The sequence below is a fragment of the Elgaria multicarinata genome, chromosome 2, assembly GCF_023053635.1.
Source record: "Elgaria multicarinata webbii isolate HBS135686 ecotype San Diego chromosome 2, rElgMul1.1.pri, whole genome shotgun sequence".
Classification (NCBI taxonomy): Eukaryota; Metazoa; Chordata; class Lepidosauria; order Squamata; family Anguidae; genus Elgaria; species Elgaria multicarinata.
Genome location: NC_086172.1, coordinates 82,157,961 through 82,182,090, shown reverse-complemented (window position 1 = coordinate 82,182,090; position 24,130 = coordinate 82,157,961). Strand labels below are relative to the sequence as shown.

At 40.1% G+C, this 24,130-nt stretch overlaps 1 protein-coding gene across 7 annotated transcripts in view; it reads right to left on the bottom strand.

The window, feature by feature from the left end:
• DAGLA (diacylglycerol lipase alpha) overlaps positions 1-24,130 on the bottom strand; it is a 101,229-nt gene that overhangs the window by 15,426 nt on the left and 61,673 nt on the right. For all 7 annotated transcript variants that reach the window (XM_063117008.1, XM_063117009.1, XM_063117013.1 and 4 more), the window contains 12 exons: positions 19,518-19,656; positions 15,913-16,124; positions 13,852-13,953; positions 13,217-13,355; positions 11,508-11,595; positions 10,063-10,197; positions 9,633-9,710; positions 8,213-8,337; positions 6,656-6,812; positions 6,142-6,225; positions 5,765-5,842; positions 1,518-1,598 (listed from right to left, as the gene is read on the bottom strand). In XM_063117008.1, coding sequence (XP_062973078.1) covers positions 1,518-1,598; positions 5,765-5,842; positions 6,142-6,225; positions 6,656-6,812; positions 8,213-8,337; positions 9,633-9,710; positions 10,063-10,197; positions 11,508-11,595; positions 13,217-13,355; positions 13,852-13,953; positions 15,913-16,124; positions 19,518-19,612 — 1,374 coding nt within the window. In that variant the 5' untranslated portion in view covers positions 19,613-19,656. The remainder of the gene's footprint in view (positions 1-1,517; positions 1,599-5,764; positions 5,843-6,141; positions 6,226-6,655; positions 6,813-8,212; positions 8,338-9,632; positions 9,711-10,062; positions 10,198-11,507; positions 11,596-13,216; positions 13,356-13,851; positions 13,954-15,912; positions 16,125-19,517; positions 19,657-24,130) is intronic.

Below are 24,130 nucleotides of genomic sequence, written 5' to 3'. Positions count from 1 at the left end.
CCCCTTCCAACTCTGCTATTCTATGATTCTATGATTCAACTGGTCCAGAATGCTGCCACCAGACTGCTGAATCTAATGCAGGATTATTTCAATGCAGAAATAATCCCCTGTGGATAGTACGCTCTTTACATGGGCATCTATTGCCAGTGGAACAGGAGGAATATGATTTTTGCCTCTATGTCCTCCTTTTTACATTTCCCCCCTCTAAATCAGCCTCTCCCCTGTCCTTCTCACCCACCAGAATGCCCCCTTTTCCCTCTCACTGAGGTGGCTGCAAGGTGGTGGGTGGGGGAGGGATTGGACTGCGGAGTCCCACTTCTGAGGTCATAGTAGCAACTATAGCTTTGAAGAAGTACACCAAAAAACCCAATGGTCTCTGGGATGTGCTCCAGGACCACTGGATTAATTTCCCCATATGTATTCAAATACATATTTTAACATGAATTAAAATGTTTATTTACTGTTATAATATTTAAATGTGTTATATCGATGTACTGCTGAGAAGTGCATTGCAACATTTAGAGAAGCATGAAACCTGGTGGAAAGCTAAATTCTAATTTTCACATTAACTAAATTCAAATTTCCACATTAGTGCACTGTCCCCCCTGAAGTGTGTCTCCACTCCCCACCAATTTGCTTCTAATTGTACCACTGTAGTTGCAACGGCCACCACCACGACTGCTAGCATTTTCTCACCCGTTCCCCCAGTGATCCTGATACAGAGCCCTCTTTCCTCACTCTTAGTGTGGTTGCATGTGTGTCCCTCAGCCCGAGCCAGCATCACGCGCGTCTCTGGAGGCTGAAAAGGTTGCACACCCCTGGCCTATGAGGTGCAAACCAGGATCATTCCACATTGGAATTTGTAAGGACTTAGTTCCTCAAACAACCCTGTGGTAGACTAAGTTTTCTTTGAGCATTGTTCTAAATAACCTAGAATTAGCCAACATACACATAGTCCACCATCAAAGAATTAAATACACATATTTGCTACAACCTAAAGCAAGGATAGACAACCTTGTGCCCTCTAGATGTTTTGAATTACAATTCCCATCAGCCCCAGTCAGCATGGCCAATGGTCAGGGATTATGGGAATTGTAGTTCAAAACATTTGGATGGCACTTGGTTGCCTATCTCTGACCTATTGAATAGAGAGGTTACGTTGATTTGCATGTATGTGCATATGGAAAAAATATTTCCTAATTTGTCACAGGGCTCATATCAACCATCAATATGGAAACTGATTTTCAGATGAATTTTGGTTTATTTTTAGCGTCCTTGGATAAGGTGCTTTCCCACCATCCTTTCCATTTCTTAATATTTTCAGTATTACTTCCCATACTTGTTTTTCATAACAATGGGTTAGTCATCTGGTGGCCAAAACCAGCTACAATGGATAGAAGCTTCAGATGTTGATAGTGTTTCTAGTAAATCAAAATAATGTTCAATAGTTAACAAGGAAACATGGGTGGAAGTGTGAACCTAACATCTGACCACATTGGACAAAAGCAAAGACTCACCAAATCACGCCCAAAGGCTTGAGAGAGCACCATCTCCTGCTCCAGTTTCTTTTTGATGTACTCAGCAGACAGCACCATCCCCTAAAAAGAAGCATCAAGAAGGGAAAATGTGAGTACAAACCAGAGTGATCTGCATCAGTACATTTTAATGTATATACTAACTTAAGTGGTCAAGACCTTCTGAACTTTTCATTCTGCAGTAAAGATGGGGAGAGCAGTGCTAGGCAGAGTGGGCATGAGAGAGAAATAGAAGACTGACCACCACTTCCAGAGGCTTTACTCGTCTTTTCAGCCAGGTGGATCTTCATTGGGGGGAAATTTCTCTCCTATTGAAACCAATGGGGAAGGAATTAGCTACACCAGCTCCAGGCTGGCATAGCTAGGGACCTGCTGTCTCAGGGAAATGGGGGAGCTTTGGATCTAGAAGACCTAAGTATGCTTCTGCAACGCTCTGGAGTTAGATCTACGCATGTTGAACTTTCTATGGACATACCAAGGGTGGTCAGCACAAATGCCCCACCTCTGCCAGCAAAGTTCCTCTCCACAAGTAGAGGGGTATCTCTATTCCATCCTACCCCACCACCCCACCACCCCCGCAAGGAGCCATCCAAGAAGGTTAGGACTGAGCTACAAGATTACAGTATTAAACAAATTACACTGGAGAGTTAATTCATTTGATCTCCACAGGACTTCCTATCATGCACTATGTCTAGAATTGAGAAGACAAACTGTTTTCCCAGGAACTGTCTACCAATAATGGTAATAACCACAAGAAATGCCAATGTTCTGAAATATGAATTAACTGACTTAAGCTTACAATTGAGACTAGGAAAGATACATTCAGTAAAAATAAATAGGTCCCTGTTATGTCCTCCATAAGAATTTAAGTGATGACAGAAGGGCTTTTCACAAGCTAAGGAGAAAGGATGGAGATGGCTATAACCTGATACTGGAATGCAGTTCCAGATGGAATCAATTATCAAGGCACAGGAATGCGCTGGCTGACATACTGATGTTAAATTCCAAAGTAAAAATCTTAGCGGAAATTTGTATGAGTGCATGCAGCAGATGTTAGTTAGAACGGTGGTTTATAATTGTTTATACATAATCCTATCAAGCACACATGTAGACTCCACTGCAGGGCTAGATAAACTTCAGACCTGCAGGACCTCTGTATTTTTACCAGGACCTTGCCTGGTGCATAAAATGTACTCCTAGAATTAAAGAGTTTTGAGCCCAAAAATGTGTTTTGAACACCAGAGCTGCAGTCGTTCCACACCAAAATCCATTCCCCACTTCCCACAAGCTTCCCTGAATTCAGCAATAATATTTAAGGCAGGGGAAGAATAATTTTGCTGCTGCTACTGTTGAACAACTGGGAATCAGAAAGTCATCCAGAGAACTACGAGTAGATCCCAATCTATTTTCTGTCCACCCCTGTTCTAAAATATTGGTCTTCAACTAGTGTGTTGGAACGTCAAACTGCATTGTGGACCAAATTAAGGAGGGGTTGGAAGAGGAACACAATCAACATTTTCTTTTGTCTTTTTTTTTTTTTAAAGAGAAACAGTAGAAAGATGAGGGTCTGGGGACATGGAGAACAGTAAGAAGGAAGGAGGAGGGTGTGAAGCAGAACTACAGACTTATCTAGTACAAATTTAAAAGTCAATCCCATATCGGAAGTTTATTTTTATTTTTTTACAAAATTTATAAACCCCTTATATCTAAAGAATATTCCAGAGCAACGAACAGTAAAGAAAATGGGCAGGGCCAGATCCCAAAGTGGGTGCGGTCGTCCCCATTTCTGGCATGCAGCCCGGCTGCTTGCCCGGACTCATAAACAAACATACTCCATTCACATACACACCACGTGGAATGGCAGCAAACTGCACAGAAAGGCAGCAGGAAAAGGGGGGGCTAAGAGGAGGGGAAGAGGTTGGTGGACTGGGGAGGTTTTGTGGTGTGGAGGTTCCCCAAACTTGCTGAAAAGGATGAATGAAGACTACTGCTCTAAAGCATGAACATGCTTGTGCCTTCAGGATCCAGAAACTGAAAACATCTGGTTGTCCTAAAGTCTCACTGACTGCATTAGAATGCAGAAACTTCAGAACACAGTGGCACTGTAACTGGCCAAGCCCCTGATGTTGCCTTGTATTTAAACATTTGCCCGGTAGACACAGGCAACAAAGAAATGCATGCAGGGCAAGGGAACATCAGTGTGTTTTCCAAAGTGGCACATATTCTTAATAGGCAATTGCCCCACTTAGATCCAAAGAATATTTATGCGGTATTTGCAATTTGTCAGAGAAAGGCGATCTTTTTATAGGCTTCCACAGCCATGAGTTGGCATAGGTTAGCATGGGCAGATATAGCAATAGCAGCAACTGAGCTTTCATACAAATGCAATTCATTTGTAATGGTGCCTTAAATGCCTTGGGGTGTCATACGGGAGAATTATTTAGCTTTGCCCACACCGTATCTAACATGTCAGCATTGCATAACAGATTTGTGCAATTCCATTATGCTATATCCAGTAATTATGACACTTTGCTGGTAAAAGCAGAGCCAATTCACATCTTTCTTTCTTTCTAATAAATACGCATAGAGAAAAGGAACTTTGAAGCCCCCTTCTTCCAAGAGTTAAGTTGGGAGCTGACATGTCTGGGGTTCAAAGTCACTCTGACCCGAAAGGAAGTAGCCTGTAACCCAGAAGGAGTTTCTCTGGTGGCTGCAGGTCCGCCACTCCTCCAAATCCTTTCCCCACAAGAACTGTTCTCTTTACAAAGTGGGCCAGAGGCTCCACTTCCTGTGATTCTACTCATCCCCCCTCCATGGAAAAGGTGGCAACCAGGGCAAGGGAGGACAAAGAAGAGGGGTGTTTTATTGATTTGACAGATCAGCACAAACCAAAACCTGTTGAGAACTCTACCTGACCCCATGTGGAATCACCCTAAAACAGGGAAGCAACCAGCTCTTTCCAAAATGTCCAAGAAACAGGAGGGACTATTTTCCATGAACCTTGAGGTAAACTAAGGAGTCCCTTAATGCTACCCAGTGCTGTAATTAGGGTATGTTCTCTATCCTCCCTTTTGAGGCAAGAAGTTGGCTCCCCAGGCGGCTGCCTGGCACAGCCCCTTTCCGCCAACCTGCTTGTCCTTTGCCAGAAGCTAGGGTCCTACTTCCCTTCCTTCCCCTCTCCTCCATGCCCTGCCATCTCCAGCCAACTGTCAAGCAGGTGAGCTCCTGGTGCCCGCAGATGTTGTCACCAGCAGGCACCGTCACCCCCATCCTGGCTCAGCATCCGCCACAGCCAGGGGGTAAAAGGGAGGCCAGAGGTTTGTGTGCATTATGCAAGCCTACTTTTCTAAGAAAATAATCCCTAATTCTCTCTTCTCTCACTCTAGCTACATGAGTTCATTTCATCATAAAAAGTCTGACCCACACTCGTCACATTCATTATTTTTCGAATTACTCTGTTGTCTTCTATCTACTGGCTATTTCAATTCTAGCTGTTGCCAGAAGAATTAATCCTCATTCTCTGTTCCCTTATACTGACAAAGTCCTTTATATAGCCCAATACAACTTTTAATTCATCTATATATCATCTCCTGTAATATCATTTTTTTATTGTTCCAAAATTTCCTAACTTAAACATGCCTACTATATAGGAAAATGGTTTGCTTTTTCTCTCTCATATCCCCAACAGTAATCACTAGGTATAAGATACATTTAATAGGGGCCATTTACCTTCTAAAAACGAATTTGTGGTAGCTTTCCTAATGGCTGGCCAAACTAATAATTTTACTAGAAGCCAATTCATATTGCTGCACATGAACAGTGTCTTGGGTTGGCTGTCGATGCAAAACTGCAAACGGTAATGTTGTCTGGCAGTGTGCCCTATTATAAACGTATATCCCAGTGCAACAACTTATTGGTTTTTTAAAAATCTCCATTGAATTTAATTCTGCATTAGACAGTCAGAGGAATTGTCTTTCACACCTCAGCGCCTTGTGAGGTTATTACCAGGAGCTAGTTCTTAAATTGCCAATTCTTTTATTCAACTAACAACTGGAACAACAGCAGCTTCAAGAGCTTTTTTACTTTTTCAGTAGCAACAATTTGCAATCATGTTGTGCCTTTCATGCACGGATCACAAATCATTTCAAATTGTTCACTTTTCAAGAGGAATTGAAAGAGATTGGGTTGAAATGGCTGGTTAACAAAAATCAGGAGAAAGTTATTACTACCTTATGGCCTAGCCAGGTTCCATGATGACCTTCTACTGGGAGGCGCTCAGCATCTCCAGTCAGATCAGTCAGAGCATCCTGGAGGGCAGAGAAGGAGGCCCAATCAGATATGGGGATGTCACTGTTACAGCTCTTAATGATGTGTTATTATTATTATTATTATTATTATTTATTTATTTATTTATTTATTTATTTATATAGCACCATCAATGTACATGGTGCTGTACAGAGTAAAACAGTAAATAGCAAGACCCTGCCGCATAGGCTTACATTCTAATAAAATCATAATAAAACAAAGCTTGTACCTTTGCAGATTCCTAGGAACAGAGCATGAAATAGCACATGTTGTGAATGAACATAGCAGGACATAGTATTACCTTTGGAGACAAAGTTCCTCGGATACTGATGACCACTTTCTTCTTCTCATGATCTACAGCCACGTAGAAGGGAGTTTCATAAACCTGAAGAAAATGCAATATCATGATAAAATATTCAGACTTAACCTAAATATAATGCCTTTCTCATTCCCAACATGGAATAAAACAGCAAACTGACCGATGAGCCTTCTTAGGGGTGCACCACTCTTAAAACTAACTACATGCCAGCAACAGGTAAAGACTTAACCTGTACACCAAACCTGTACACCACTGCTAGTAACTTTAAGATTTGTTGGAAAACCTTTAAACGGATCTACTAGACCTATTATCTTAGCATAGCCTTCCCCAACCTGGTACACTCCAGATGTATTGAACTATGCCGGCTAAGAGATTCTGGGAGTTGTAGTCCAACACATCTGAAGAGCACCAGATTGGGGAAGGCTGCCTTAACACGTGGTTCTGAAATGCCTCACAAATGTTGTGCGACCCAAGGGATCCCTCGTATGGTCCTTACCGCATCATGACATGAAGTATACACGATGTCCACAGAGGCCATGTTTTCATCCAGAAAGTGGCGACGAATCGCGATAGCATTGCAGCCACAGCAATTATCTTCCTCAATAGTGACACCAGGTGCATAGCGGGGCCGAGTGGGGCAGAGGCAGCAGCATCTTCAAAGACAACGCATAGATAAATCCCAGGTGGAAAGGAAAGGATATGAAGGACAGAAGAGAAGTAAGCATGTGGAAAGGAGCATACAGCTTTCTAGAATGTCTATACTTTCAGAGCAGGTAAGATAAGTTAGTAACAATACCTTTATTTATGGACACCACATGCAAGGAAACCTAATTTTCCTGCTGCTTTCCTACTAGTGTTACATTCCCAGTTCTCTAATCTAGTCCTCTCCAACCTGAGTCCCTCCAGATGTTTTGTACTATAACCCCATCAGCCTCAGCCATCAATGCCAATGGTTAGGAATGATGGGACTTGTAGGCCAAAAGATCTAGTGAAGGGAACTCAGACTGGGAGAGGCTGCTCTAAACCATGGTTTGGCAGATCAACAACGTGCTGCGGGCTCATGAGCTTCCTCCTCCTTTCTTTCATGCATAGCACCATGTACATTGATGGTGCTATATAAATAAATAATAATAATAATAATAATAATAATAATGTTAGCCAGAAATTGCCTCCGAAACATAATTTCAAACCATAGCTTGAAGACGATTTGCAAACCATGGTTCAGAGACAAATCCTGCTTAGCACTAAGCATAGCTTGCCCAGTTGAGACAGCACGAGAAACTATGGGTTTTCAAACCAGAAAATGGAGGAGGTAATCTGTGCATGAGAGGAGAGGAGGAAGGATGAAATAGCTTAAAAACCTATGGCATGTTCTTGATCCTCCATTATTTGGAAAATAAAAATATGGCATCTAAATTGAACCATGGTTTCAACATATATCACTCAAAATAGATGTGACATGGGAGATTTCATGGACGATAAGGTTATCAATGGCTATTAGTGATTACTGCTGTGTATTACCTCCAGTATCAGAAGAAGTATGCCTTTGAATACCAGTTACTGGGGAACACAAGCGGAAAAGTGATATTGAGTTCATGTCTGGCTTGTGGGCCTCATACAAGCATCCATTTGGCCGCTGTCGGAACATATTCCTGGACTATATAGGCTTTTGGTCTGATCTGGCAGGGCTCTTTGTATGTTCTTGTGATTTTTCCTTTGCCTAAAAGCAGGTACCCATCTTTTTTGCCCTCCATGGCTAACAGCTGCTTCAAGTGGAAAGGAAGAATTAAATCAGGGAAATGGAACCAGGAGAAAGGGCTCACTCAGCACTGCAGCTTCAATCCAAATTGCCCCAGTTGCTTTTAAGCAAAGTAAAAGACGATGGGGTATCCGATCCTGGATCTCCCACGTCACATCAACTTTAGCCTAAAAGAATAAGGTACATAACTAATTATAAACACAAAGGGGAGTCACAGAACTACCGAAGACCAAAAGGAAGTATGTCAATATCTGTTTTTCACTGTCTCTATCCCTGAATTCTACAAGCACTTACGAGCAGGAACCGGCCAAGCGACAGAGTCCACAGGTAGGCTTTCTCATCAGGTACATGGGCCAGCCATAAGCAGCCAATGCAAAGAGCATATAATAGCAAACTTCTTTGTATCGCAGCATCTCTTGCTGGAGAAAATAAGAGAAATTTAAGTATCCCGGTAGCCTCATTAGAAGTGACTCCCAAGAATGACAACAAACAGTTTTTGATTAAGCATCCAAACCTAGTCCTGTCCTCATTCCCACTGGGTTTCTCTAGCTGAGAATAACCATCTGCAGCCAAAAACACATTTCAGATGTAATGCTGAACCACAGTCTACTGCTACAGGAAAAAGTCGCAGGCAGCACTACCCCCCCCCCCACTTCCTCTGGCACGCCTGCCAAGGAGATTTCACTTCTCAGTTTAAACTAACTGGAGTTTCTTGTTACATCCATAATGGGGGAATTCTGGTTAGTTTAAACTAAGATTTGCTAACAAGCCAAGATCCTGGCTTGTTTTAAAAAATCATATTTTAAATGAACCAGAGTTCCATGACTCTGGGTTCCATGGGCTTCATAACTACCTATGGGTTTTTCCTAGATCAAAATACATAAAGCATTTGCTTTCCCAAGTACATTATTTTACAGTACAGGGCCAAGAAAAGCTTCCTATGTTAATGAAGGGAAGATGACACATATTGGCAGAAGAGTTACGAATAGTCATGCTTGCATGCTATGTCCAGAGAATCACAATGCTTTCATTACTCAAAAATGACTGTGAGGGTAAGCTCTAATAATAAAAAAAAGATATTTCAGAGAGCAAGTTGCAGTGATAGATCAGCTGCTCACTTGTAGAGCTGGAGGAGTAAATTCATGCAAGTTCTCCCCTTCCCTTCTGTAAACTGGACAAACGGGAAGATCTTGCATGAGTTTGCTGCCCCAACATGACATACTCACACGTATAGTTATTTACAGAAGTGAGCCTGTGATTGTAATTATTGGAACTATCTCAGAGATTTTGAGACAGGAGAGAAAGGCATTAGTACTAGTGTAGTACTATGGTGATTGCATACAGTTTATTCTCTCACTCCCCCGCCCCATCTCCACAGCTGGATAGGCACCTGGGAGAGTTTTGGAGGCACAAATGGGTTGAGCAGTGGCAGGTTGATTAGAGGAAGAACCAGGATACAGTTTAAGTTTGCCATTCATCTTCTTGTCAAAATTCCTGCTGTTTGCCTCAAGCAAGGGGGAAATTGTATGGGTGTTCTTATTACCTAATAAAGGTCTTCATCTTTGACTTTTATGATTAGCATAAACTTTCATATTCAAAAAAATATGACAACTAATTCCTTCAGCTCACTGAGCTAGTGTATCGTTCGTTGAGCTAATGTATATCAAGCTAGTGCATATTCACACACAACTAGCACTAGGGTCTGACGACTTACTGAGTTTTTCAGATCCAAATATTTGGTGTTCCTGGTTACTGGCATTCCCGACAAGAAGGCTAGAATATCATTGTTTGCCTGTAAATCACACATATATTAGAATGAGGTCATGTCACTGAAACATTCTGCTTGTACACACAGAAACAGAAACCCCCTTTGATTGAATCACTCCAATTAGTTTTTTTTCTCAATATATTCTGTCAAAGTTTCCATCTTTTTAACAATCCTATTTAATTTTAGATCTTCCGATATTTTTTCACTAGTACCTAGAAACGTGACCACCAGATTTGTAGCATCTTAAAGATTATGGCATAGACTTTTGCAGACTAGAATCCATGTCATCAGGTTAAAGTACAAAAATCAGATTAACATACTAGTAATGGCTGTGTTTTAACAGAGAAAAAACACGGGCAGCATTTCACATACTCACTTCATCTAGTACTGCACTGCGTTTTGCTCTCTGCCGTTGGCGGAGAAGTACCAGGCCTGCTATGATGTCAGATGGGACTATGTCAAGGTCTCGGAAAAACTCAGCGAAGAGATATGCAATTTCAGAGTAAGCATCCTGAAAAATCCAAAGACAGAAAGATGAAAAATTAATTTGCAACAGGCAAAAGATAAAACATAGGAATTAGTCATTAGCCTGGTCCTGAAAACATTGTTCTCAGACACCCTTCCCAAATACCCACTTTGAAAGGGGAACCGTTCTGATTTATTGTTCGTGTCCATCATTTTCTGATTCCATCTAAAAACAGAACTTTGCTGGATTAATTTATCACACTTGTATTCTGCTTCTCCTCCAGGAAGCTCATGGCATACATAGGATTACTTCATTTATCCTCACAACAACCATGCGAGGTAAGTGAAGCTAAGACGCAGTGGTGTGATTTGCATGATCAGGGAAGGAAAACAAACCATGTAGCTTATTCTCCTATCCACATGTGCCGGTTGCATGCTGCCAATTACACTAATTACCCTCAATGGGTGAGGTTTGTTGTCTTATTCGAACCCAGCAAAGGTGGTGGCAGTTTACAAACCATCCTGCAATCCTACAACAAGCCATGAGTTCCAGGGTGGTTTGTAAACCAACTTGTACCCCACCCTCACTAGGTTTGGACAACATGACAAACTGTGCCTGGCGAAGGTAATGACAGCAACGTAATGAGGGTAATTATGATATGACTCCCAAGCAGGATGCAAAAGAGACAGACACTCCCTGTGATTTGTCCCCAGCATCTCAAAATCAAATGGGAAGAATCTGTGGCAGTTCAGAAAGCTCCATACTTTCATACTTCTACAGATAACGAGTGGCACACTTAAGTTTTCTGCAGCAAACACAGTGGGTATTAACTGACCTGCATAATTAAATACCATGTATTAAATACCAGGGTTGGAAACAATAATGATGAAAATAATGCTGACAAAGAAAAAAAGGAAAATTATATTTTCCTCTGGTCCACTACAGAGTCTACCAGTTTCTTAATTATGTTTAAGAGATTGGGAAAATCAGGTCTTCATCAGTCCTTTGCGATTGTTTCTTTATAACAGAGCATGATTGACTTGCATCCTGGGTGCAGCACTCACATGTAGAAGATTCCACGTGTCATGTTCCCTTCTGCCACAAATGTGGACTTACCTAGGAGGTAGCCTGATTGGACGTTAGGAACCATTCTAGGTCTCTTAAACATGAGATCAGGAGATTTATGCACAAAACTAAATAAGGACTGACTGGCCCCATTCTAGATAACAATGCCATGAAATATTACCTGAAGCAGATTTACCATTGACCTTGGCAACTCTCATAGTGCAATGGTCTTAGAATGTAAGTGGCTGTACATAATATTCCTCTTGGATGAAAGGATAGTTGCTACTTACTGACTGGGAATCTTTTGTACGTGTGCAGCAAAGGAAAACTTTGAGCCGTCGGGTCCAGCTGCTAGCCTGCCCTTCTTCTAAACGGTGCCTTGAATAAGGAGAATTTAAAAATGGATAGTCAGGTGTACAACATCCAATTAGACGGAAAGAAGAAACCAACCTAACTACAAAACCAGCATTAACACCTAGGGCTTTTCTTACATTCACTTTCAGCAAGTTTTTTTAGAGCAAGGAAAATGCAGCATTAAATTGTGAAAGTGAAAGAAATGACTTTTTTCACACTTGTATTTGCATTATTTTACTATACTACAGTACCACCTGGAGCTTATGTTGCAGAAAAGCAGGAAACGAACACTCTTGTGTTGTGCTTGGATCTCAATTCTGTGACAAAACCAAAAGTAGATGCAGTGGATTAACAGCCTCATCTAGAAATCCTCTAGAGTAATCACTGCAGAAACTGACTATAACAAGGTATAAAACTGTGAATAGCCTCTGCATCTCATCTGTCCTAAAATCACACACAATTAATCTGAAGGGGTGACAGGCATTAAGAATTAGATACACTATTTCTTGGAGAATCTCAGTATAACACACATAAACACACACACACACAAAGAAATCTCCAAGAAAGCTTGGAAAAAGTAAGCTAATTATGAAATGGATGAAGAGGGGAGAGGAGCTCACTCATCACCAAAAAAGTCATCATGGAGTGGAGGCTAAAAGTACACTGCAGGGTGGAAAGACATTGTAAACTAATGCAGAACAGAAAGAACCTTACTACAGCTAATATCAATGTTTACAATTACTTGGGCAATATCCAATGGAGCCACTCCGTTTCTTCTGCTGGTTCCATTGCACTCTCAGGAGTGACTGCTTGTGCAAGGGGGCTTTGGTGCTTCTAAAAATAACCCCAGAAATGAGTGTAAACACTCATTTCTGGATCAGGACAAGTCAGTTACTCCTTTCTGCAAGGTCTACTGATTTGCCCCTACTTGTTTCTGGTTATTTTAGAAGCACAAGAACCCCATTCAATGGGACTTGCTGATTAGACAGGTACAGCATTGTGCTGTAAAGCTGCCTAACTCTTTAAAGTTTGGAGGTGTTCACTGGGAAAAAATGCACATTAGGAGCCTTCATAATCCTAAAACTGGGTTTACTGATTACTTGGAAAGAACTTCCACTTCCACAGGAAGCATGGCTTACAATAAGGATATGAATATCAAATAAGAGCTCAATGTAACTTTATGCTACTCATTCTAATTTTACTGCATTTATCTTTATTCAATTAAAAGCACCGTAGTCATTAAATATATACAAGAATGTGTATAATCTATTATTAAAGTCTGAAGATGAGAGGGAGGTAACACAGTGTCCACCAGATGTTTTCAACTACAACTTGCATAAGTGCCAGTCAGCATGGTCAAAGAACAGGGATTATGGGAGTTACAGTCCAAAGCATCTGGGAAGCACCAGGTTGCCTACCCATAGACAATCTGATATATTAGACAAAACCCAAATGAATGGTGGTTTAGGGAGACTGATGGTTAGTAGAAAAGAGGAACAGTCCATATAAATGGCCTGACCAGATCAAAACAGCACAGTTTTAGTTATGAAACAAATCAAGAAAAATAGCATTCAGGTTAGAAAGAAACACAAGATACAGAATTCAGACTATACCCCCCTGAAATGCTGTTTGACTGTTTCCTTACCTCAAGTTGTATGTTCTCAAGTTCCGTTGCCTCCTCTTTGTGGCTCGTAGTTTGACAAAGGTCCGCCCTGTTGGGTCAAAGACGCATAGGACAGTGATGCAAACACTCAGAATGACGACCCAGTTGCAGACGACCATTCCTAGTGAAACAGGAAAGATTCAAATACAGTCCATAAGTGGGAGATATAACTCATTCAGCTCATTTGTTTTGTGTTTACATTTTATTTTTTGGCAGCAACACACTCCATCTGACTTTCACCAACCAAAGTGAAGGCCATTCCTGGATAAAGCTTCTGGCTGCCTCAAAGATTCTGAATGCAAAAGGAGGCATCTTAAAGCATATTTACTAGGTACAATAACATCTCAGATCTCTCACCACTGAGTGAAAGAAATTATGGGCAAATCATAGTGTCACTGAATAGTTAGACATGTGCTGTCATTTAATCCTGACTTGTGCTGGTTTCCAGAGCCATTCAGTACTTTTTCAGGCCACAAAATGGCAGCAAAACATCAAGCATGACTGTCCATCCATCTTGCTCATATCTGTGAATGGTTTAAGTCTATATTCAAAACATTGAGGGAAGGGACTTTCATGCATATAACGGTGAATTCATGCAGAAATCTTCAAATACACACCCAAAGTGACACTCTTGGCAGTAACATCATTGCAGGAGCTGTAGTACTGGGTTAACCAAACAATGCCCACAATAGCATAGATGAATTCAATCACCAGGATGGCTGAAACAATAAGAACATAGTACACAGTGGCAATATTATTCTAATAAAATAACATCTCATTTCAAATGATGTCACAGACAGCCATATTGTGGTCTGTCCCACTATTGTATTACTGACCAAAGGTGAACTTCTTGGGGCAGTAAGAAAAATATCCATCTAATATGTTATTTTGCTCCAAGCAAAATCATACAAACTAGTTTCCAACATAACTAACTCCCCCCACCCTCTATCTCTCATCCCCATTTAGCATTATAACAAATAGGCACTCTAAGAACAAGGACACATCCCTAGATATGTAATATAGGCAACAGCAAATAGTCTTACACATCCAATCTTTCTCTGTCCTACCACAATTACTCTGAAGACAGATTAATCTTGTCAAATATTTACAATGTGAGAGTCTATTATGAGAAATTCATCTCCAAAGGTTAATCTGACATATGATTTACATTTCCTGCCCACTCCCATTTCAATTCTGAAAGGCACTTAAGGATTTAGCAATCTCAGGAAGGTACACATGAACATGTGGTATATTTTATTTTAGTTTTGGGGGGAAATGTAGTGAGGGGGAAAAGATATATATATATATATATATATACACACACACACACACACACACACACACACACACACACACAGTACAATAATTGGCTAGACAAATCTTGGACGTTCTCCAAGCTCGGGATCAGAAGAGAACTTTGGGGTCTCATAAAACCCTAGCTCAAAGTAGAGGTAAGCTTTTCAAACCCCAACATTCTTCTGTGGCTTGGATAAAAATCCAAGAAGGAGAATTGTTGCTTGTAGTATGAATGTTATTTTTTTTCATATGTCTTTTTACTGAATATATCAAATAGGATACAAACGTTCATTTTTTAATGTCACAGTATAATCTCAGGTCAAACCTCATGATCTAGATTTTCAGTATCCTTCAAAGACAGAACAAACTCCCAGAAGTGTGATTGGCAGAACTGCAAAATGTGTGTATATTTCAGTATAACTGTTGCAGCCAAATACCAAATACCATGATGAGTAACACACTTTTATCTCTCTCTCCATCCCAGTGCTTGGAGCAATCTGGGAAGAGCTTTTGAAGATTTAGGCACTTATGTAACGCTTTAAAAAGGAGAAGGAGAAGACGAAACTGTGCAAGTTTCCCTCTTAAGGAACATTTGGGGGGGGGGTTGTGTGTGTGTGGGGGGGGTGGAATCATTTTTAATTTTCCCTAGGATTGAAATTGTTTAAATCAGAAGCTGCATTTTTCTAGAAAGTAAATAAAATCAAATATCAGGGCAGGTAGAGAAGAGTAATCATTACATGTTATGTCTGCATTCAGTTCCACATGATGGCAAAGTAAATATACTTATTACCAAATGAAATATGTTAACATTTACACCCCTTCTCAGTAAAAGAGAAGAGCACATGCATTGCTGGGAAGGTGTCAAATGAAGTGATGTGTAAGCTACTACTTGGTTTAATAGGAGCAAGAAGGTGGCTGCGAACCCCAAAATTAAAATAGTCAGAAGTTCATAGGAGAACACCTTATACTGGGTAAATTGGTGCAGTGAATGGGTCTGTGACTGTATAATAATCTTTGACCGTCTGTTTGATTGACTGATGGGGGCAATTAGCAAAAATTGGATTGTAGCCTTTCTCGCATCTGTAAAAGAAATGAAACAATTTATAATCTATAAATGGCTCTCCTATCTATCTGTCGAACAAGATTCACAGGAGACGCAACCAGGCTAAATGTGTCCTTAGTGCCCCTAGATAATAAGACATTTAAGCTCAACAGAAATTCTGGGAAAGAATACTCTATTTTGCAGGAGCAGCTGAATCAATAAGTTTTAGGGTCTGTTTCTGTTTACCACTGTGTTGAAGGGAGAATCCTTTGAGAGTGCGACAGATGGCTGCATCAAGGTCATGCATTTTTAAAGTCCCCTGGTCATTACTGCCTCTTACCCAGTCTGACGTACAGCACATATTGCATTGAGTCCCGGGGTTCTGTGTACAGGATGCTGCCACGCATGCTGAGCCAGATGATTGCGACTTCTGCTATCATGCAGCTGAGTAAAATACCCAGATAGCCTCTGCCGTGGTCCACCAGGTTGAGAGAGCAGGTTTCATTGGGATTGTATGCCAGTCCAAAGAGCACCACAGAAAGGATTATGAACCTACCACACACAAGACACATACAATATTTCCCTTGATAAATCCTGAGAAAGCATATTCATGATTAAAAAGCATTAAAAGTCAGGGCTCACCAGTCTTGTGTCTTGGCAATATTTTAAATGTAGGCATTTTGGAAGGAAAGTATCTCTTCTTTAACATCTGTGAAGCTGTTAATTTATTTTAAGCACTATACAAATAATTAATTGTGTGTATTCACATCTTCATACATCTAATTGGAATGAACTGTTGCCCATGAAAGTTCTTCCCATAACAAATCAGTTAGCCTCTACAGTGTTACAGCATTTTTAATACTTTATTCACAACATTATTTCTTTGTTACCGCCCACAAAGTAGACATGACAGTGTTTCCAGAGTTAGGCACAAATGGAACACCACCAGCGATAGTGACCCTGTTCAGACAACATGCTAAAACACGATGGATAAGCATTTTGAGGTAAACATTATGTCTTGGTATGTTGCTCGAACTATTCTTAACCAGGGTGGCTACATAATCACAATTTAAACATGCTCACTAACCATTTGCTGCAAAGGGGTTAACGGCCTAAGTATGGTTTAGCATGTTGTCTGAACAGGTCTGCTATATGCAGGTGAGCTATAGGTTTGTGAGATTATAGACAAATATCACATTTAACCAATAGTAAAACGGTGCTTCGCTAATGCCATCCATTTATTTCTGGTATACTGCTACGATAGTAAAATGCTGATGGTTAGCGAACAAGGATTTTTTCCGCCCACATTCAAATTTCTGGATGGCATCCCAGAACACACTGTGTTTCTCCGCAACAACAGAGGGGGCGGGGGAAGAGGCTGCAATCCCCTTTGATAGATCTATCTACTTCTCCATTGTGGCCAGGAGGTCTGGAAATGGGAAGAATAGTTAAAGCCTGTACATGCTTTCAGTAGACAGCAGAGGGCGGAAGGAAATGTAGCAGACACACACTATTCTAATCCTTCAAAATTATAATGCTCCTTTGCCAACATGGTATTTACCATGCTTGCGAACGTAATGATATACACATGATATATGAGAACATGGCTACTTTATAAAAGGTAAAACAGTTTAACTTTCACAGGCTCTGAAGCTTCCATTACTTTGCTTGCCCTCTGGGAAGACGCCCAACAACATGTGGATTGTGCCACACACACATACACACACAATACAATACAGATTGCTAAATTCACCATGAACAGTAGAGCAGGGGAGGGCAGACTTTGGGCTTGCAGGATCTAATTTTTGATTTTGATTTTTTACTAGAACCCCAACTGGAGCCTGGTGCAAAAGACACAGGAATTTCTGTTGAGTATCAGAACTGAATCGAGCTCACACTGTTTCCACACAAAATTCCACTCCTGGTTATCCCCAAATGCCTTTCATTTCAGAAGTAAAATTTAGGGGCGGGGGAGTCATTTTGTTGCAGCTGATTTCAAGCAATAAGAAGTCAGAAATCCTTGGCTATCCACTGCAAATCACCCAGAATTCTACTATGGAGCCCTGGGTCCTAATTCTTTTTATGAATTTTAGTTCAGCAATTTTATATGCTCAGTAGTGTTTTATATTTTATATATTTGGGGGTTTATGCAAATATTTTTTATACTTTTTATTTTGTTAATTTTATTTGTTCTGTTTTTGCTTTTATGTTTGTATTAATTACAATGTCCTATGGAAATAAATATATGGGAAAGGTTTGGTGGTAATCGCAAATAACAAGTCAAGCCAATATTTATGAACTCATATGGAATGCTGAGTTTAGTAGTTGTAAGGAAGGCTAGCTTACTGCCCAGCGCTTTCTCAAAATTAAAAGTCTCAGTGCAACAAATTGCTTTAATATCAATTTGAATATGATAAGAGCAAATAAAGTGAAACTCATTCCAGATAAAACAGATGATGGTAACAGGCAAACTGATCAATATAGGGAATTGTTGGGTGTCTGTTCTGGATTTATTTTTAGGCTGCCTTTAAGGGCAGAACCTTCTCAAGGCAGCAATTTAAACAAAAACATTACAAAGTGGATAAAAATAAATAAAAATGTATTCAATAAATATAAAAATAGGGATCACCAATAAAAACAGAACTTACCAAAAGAGTACGTAATTCCAAATGGATGGGATTTCACACCCACTAAAGAAGTAGGTATACAGTCTGGGGGTGCTTCTAGAACCAGTTCTGCTCTTGGCAACCCCAGGTGGCATCCATGACTACAAATGGTTTTTATCAGCACAAGTTGGTGTACCTATGCTGCCACCCCGGTACAACCCAGCAGCCACTATGAGATAACCTCCAGACTGGACTACTATAAGATGCTTTACCATTCAGAGACTTCAACTGGCCAAAAATACAACCACTCACTTATGCATTTATACCCCACTTTTTAGGAAAGCTCTTACTGGAACTGTTCACATGTAAAGACAACCCATCGATTTAAAAACCCATTGCTGTCGGGGATGCACCGGTACACTGCCTGCAGTGTTCTTTAGTATGCTCTTCCACTTTAGTGGAAGCAGAAGTGGGTAAACTGCTTGGTTGGTTAGCCTCTAAACAACCCAGTGGTCCAGGATCCCATGTCATGCAGCACAACCTATGAAGAAGCCGATTGTGATTTGTGTATTAAAGCAGAAGAAGCCGATTAGAGGTCACTGCCATGGGAGTTTTAAAATCCATTAAATAAACAAACAACACTAAAGAGGTGCAAATAAAATATTAGTGGACATGATCTAAAAGCACAGCACTAGCTTCCAATTTATTTCTGAGTGCAATTCAAAGTGCTGACTTTATCCTATAAATCCTTCATGGTCTTGGACCAAGGCGCTTCTCTTATACAATACTGGGCCGCCTTGAGGCCCACTATTGGGCAAAAGGCGGGATACTACTACTACTACTACTACTACTACTACTACTACTACTAATAATAATAATAATAATACAAACCTTCCAGTGCAATAAGATCAACAGAGGAGCCCTTGCTCCAAGCTGTTCTTTGTTGGATGCTAAAATGGCAGGAATGAAGGCAGGGCCTTCTCAGTGGTTCCACTAATTCTTATCGGATTGACAGTAATTTTATTACTACCCTTTTCAAACTATTTAGAACAGTATACCTTCAGAGTTTACTGGAACATCAACTTTCTAATACCTACAGACATATACATAAATGCACATTCACATATACACACTCTCCCTCTCATGGATCCATTTCCCACATTACTTTGCACATTTGAACACTTAACAGCGGGTAGTAAAAAAAATGCAGCATTTTGAACTACACTTTTTTAAACAGGGGGTGCAGCAGAATGCTACCAGTACCTGGTAACGAGAGAAGCAAAATAAAATATTAGTTGTATTGTAGAAGCTTTCTTCTCAGTTACATGTTTTCACTTACCAAGTGGTATGAAGGACGAAGAGAAAGATGGCCGGCAAAACAAGGTCATCACTGCCTACAGACCAGCGACGACGGAACACCACAATCCCTGGCATGGCTAGTGGGTCTGAGGGGGATCACCAGGCACAACACTCACCTTCTATAATAGAAGCAGAAACAGCAATTATTATTATTATTATTATTATTATTATTATTATTATTATTTATTTATTTATATAGCACCATCAATGTACATGGTGCTGTACAGAGTAAAACAGTAAATAGCAAGACTCTGCCGCATAGGCTTACAATCTAACAAAATCATAGTAAAACAATATGGAGGGGAAGAGAATGCAAACAGGCACAGGGTAGGGTAAGCAGGCACAGGGTAGGGTAAATTAAGCAAGTTTCCAGACACCACAAAAAGAGGAGCAGGCACTACAGCTCCCTCATCTGGTCTTCACTGAGGAAGAACTGTTTTAGTGGTAGCTCACACAATTTTTCCATACACGTCTTGCATTTGTACCCTGACACCCAAAGAGACAGTAATTGGCAAAATCACCCAGGCCAGCTGTAAGGTGGACTTCAACCCACGGTTCTCTTTTCCAAGTTGAACTCTCTATCTACTACTCATATAGGCTCTCTGAGTCTTTTCCACAACCCAAACCCATAAGGTAAGGGAAGCGTAGCTGACAGCTCAGAAGTGATAATGTACAATAATCAATGCCTTGAGTAAAAGCACTCATTTTCTGTGTCCCGCCATGGCCTCTGATCTCCACTCTCTTTGTTGTTATCAAATAGAAATTGTCTTTAGTAACAGAGAACTTTGGCTATTGGGTGGTATAGAAATGCAATAAATAAATAAAATAGAGCTAGGAAAACACTCTTTTAAACCAGAATTAGGTAGATTTTGCAGAATCGTGAGATAATTTCCTTGTTCATGATTTTATAGTTAAACTATTGATCACGGTAAGAAAAAGTTATATTAATTTTGTAGCATTTCATTGCATGTGATAAAAAGAGGGAATGTCATATAATAGTATTTTCCTTAATTTTTAAGATGTTCTTGCACTTATTGCCATACTTCTGGCAGCAGACTAACAAAACTACTCTTACCATGGCTTGGCTTCAATAAATCTGCTTTCCATGACAAGTATGGCACTTCCCTCTGTTGATCATTACAAGAAGTGAGCTATATAAGGTCGAACTGGAAAACCACCTCCCACCACTTCCTACCTTTTCCTCCCCCGGAGCAGGTAAGGTGGACAGAGAAGGTTGGATGCAACTGTCAGGATGTCTCCAGGCAGCAGCTGGCCCTGCCTGTTGGAGCGGCTGGGCGATAATATGGAGACACACTCCACCCACTGCTATTCAACTGGTCTGTCTCCTGCCAGCCTGCTTCCAAAAGGAAAGACCAGTAGGGGAGGTAGGTAGGATAGCACTGGTCAGATGCCTCCAACCAGTGTTGCCCACCACGTGCTTTCCAACAGGCCTTCTTTGTCCACTGTGAAGGGCAAGCTGGCAATGGTGTCCAACCTTCTCTCCCCACCTTTCCCGATGGGGAGGGGTGGGGATGAGACTGCCCAGAGATGCTCAGGGTGCCTCTGACCAGAGTCACCCAACCCAGCATTCTCCCCTTTCCCCCCACCACCTTCCTGAGAGGGGAAAAAAACATGGGGTTGGTGCTTACTCAGTGATGAAGGGGGTGGCTACAATTTGTGGTTCTCTGGACATTTTCATTTAGAATTATAGATGTGACATCTCATGTAAGGATTAAGAGAAATACTATTACAGACAGATGAGAGGAAAGCATCAGGTGTATAATCCATGTTGTGTATAATACTCTCTTGCCTGTGGAAGCTCTTACCTTCCGTGTCTTAGCTTAGCATCTTTATTTCATATTATAGTTTACACAGTAGACAAAAGAACCAAATTTGGGTTGGGTGAGTTGGAGACTTAATATAACATTCTTATAATCAAATTAAGGTTAGGAAACCATCTGAATTTGCAATAGTATTCAAGTGCAAAACTGACAGGCAACAATTTATATTCAAAACAACAACACTAACAGATGTTTGTTTGTTTTTCGAGTGATGAGAGGCTACACTTGCAATTCTAGGAATCCCTTATAGAAGTCAATTCCACTGAACAAAGTGAGACTTACTTTAGAGTAAACAAGTATGGGATTGGGCTTTGAATGTAGCCATTTAAATATAACTGTGATAAGTAAGATGCACAAATATCTGTTACACCTTAATACAGCGGTTCTCAACCTGTGGGTCGGGACCCCTTTGGGGGTCGAATGACCCTTTCACAGGGGTCGCCTAAGACCATTGGAAAACACATATTTCCGATGGTCTTAGGAAACTGTATTGACTGAACTATGTCATGTATCATCTTTTGTATTATTAAAGCTATTGTTATGTATTATTTTCATTAGCAAACCATCCCATGACAATGGATCGTGTAGAGAAGAACGAAAATAATTTTATGGTTGGGGGTCACCACAACATGAGGAACTGTATTAAAGGGTTGCGGCATTAGGAAGGTTGAGAACCACTGCCTTAATAGGACTGTCAAAACTGAACTTTTATGCACAAAGAAGGATGCTAAGCTTGTGGAACAGTAACAACGAAAATTATTATAAGATAATTTGGAGGTGGTATCTAACTCCAATAAAATTAAACTTAATAAATAAAGAGAACTCGATACTTTGTTGGAGAGGATGTCAGAAGAAAGGAACGTGTATATACATATGTGGTGGAATTGTGAACATGTACAAAAAATATGGAAAATGGTGTATAAAGTGATAAATGAAATAACTGGAATGGATTTAGAAGGAACACCAAAACACCAAGTGTAGCATTGTTATCAATGTATGGAAATCTTAAATGTAACCAATTGGAAAAAGAATTAATAACGAACCTGTTAACAGCTGCAAAGTTAATGATATCCAGAATTTGGAAGGTTCAAGGAGATTATGATATAGAAGATTGGTATAAAGAAATATGGGATATTGCTATAAATGATAAATTAACATGTAATATTAGATTTAGAAGGGGAATAACAAAAAACATTGATTTTGAAGAGATATGGAAATTGTTCCTAGAACATGTATTGTCAAAAGGGAGAGGAAGAACACCTCCAGAAGACTCAATGCAATTTTGGAAAGTAGAATAAGATCCCGAGGGTGGGGGGCACTTATTAATGGGAGTTAGTTTAAGAAGTAGAATGTATAGCTAAGAAATGAAGAGGAATGTTATTGTTATGTATGTATATGATTTATTACGTGTTGTTAAATAAAAAAATTAAGAAAAAGAAAAAAAGGAACAAGGTTCTTGATTTTGGTTCTCCAAAATCAGCGCATGTGTTACTGATATGATAAAACCCCAAATTCCTATATATTCCAAAGAACCTCCCATATGTCCACAAGGGGTTAATCAGTCAGTTTTTATGTAATTTGCCAACAGGAAGAGCAAATACATCTATATCTATTTTGTATTGATTTTAATACTATGAACTAAAGCATAATACACATAATCTGCAATCCTGGTATTAGTTTTCTTATGATTGCGATTAGACAGAGGGCCTTTTGAATCCATTGCTTGTTCAACAACTCATGAAAAAAGTTAATCCACTTGCCTAGTATTTGGTTTGACTTGACACTTTTCTGTTTTTTTGTTTTCGCACTTATGCAAGTATCCCACACAATATCTAACCTCTTGGCATAATGTAATTCCTTGCAAAAAAAATCTAATATGTGCAGTCATCTAATGCGCACCTGCCAATGGAGAGCAGACAACGTTTTTGGATGTATGTAGAACAGATGATGTCTTTGGACTCATGTAGAGCCCCTTCACACAAATCAAAAGCAAACCTGGAAGTCTTTCATTAACCATAGTATCCCATTTCATCCAAACCAGGAAACTATGGTTGCCAGTTTCACAAGCCAGGATATTAAACTATAGTTTGAAGTTGATTGAATATGTTTGCTTCTTGTGAAGCTGATAACCATGACTTTCCTGTTTGGGCAAAATAGGAATCTATGGTTAATGAAATACTTCCTGCTTTGTTTTGGGCTCATGCAAAGTTAAGTGGCTGCTTACATGTCCCCAAATTCATTCACTACCTGGCTTATAATGCTACCACCACCTAGCAGTTCACAATTGTCTTGGATTTTTCCCAGGTTGTTGTGGGGTCCTAAAAGAGCAAGGAGTTTTTGAATGTATTAAAAGTATGCTCCGGGATTGATTTGATTTAAATCACAATTTAAATCACTAGTGAGGAAGATTCTGTTTAATCATATTTTTAGTAGAAATATATTTTTTATTTAATATAACCTTAATACATATTTAGAGATGTAAATTTAATTATAAGGTAAGTGCACGCTAAGCAAGTCTGATATTTTTCCAGATTAATTTTCATCCAAAATAATGCTGGGTATTTCCCTTCTACAGTGAAGGATACATGCAGCGGAAGTTTCCTCAGGAGTCAGGCCTGCACAATATGCAGCCGCTTTTAAAGCTTCAGAGACTCTATTATTGTTAGAAACACTTATAGCAGCTGAACAGACATGTTGACCTGCTCTCTCTCTCTCTCTCTCTCTCTCTCTCTCTCTCTCTCTCTCTCATCAG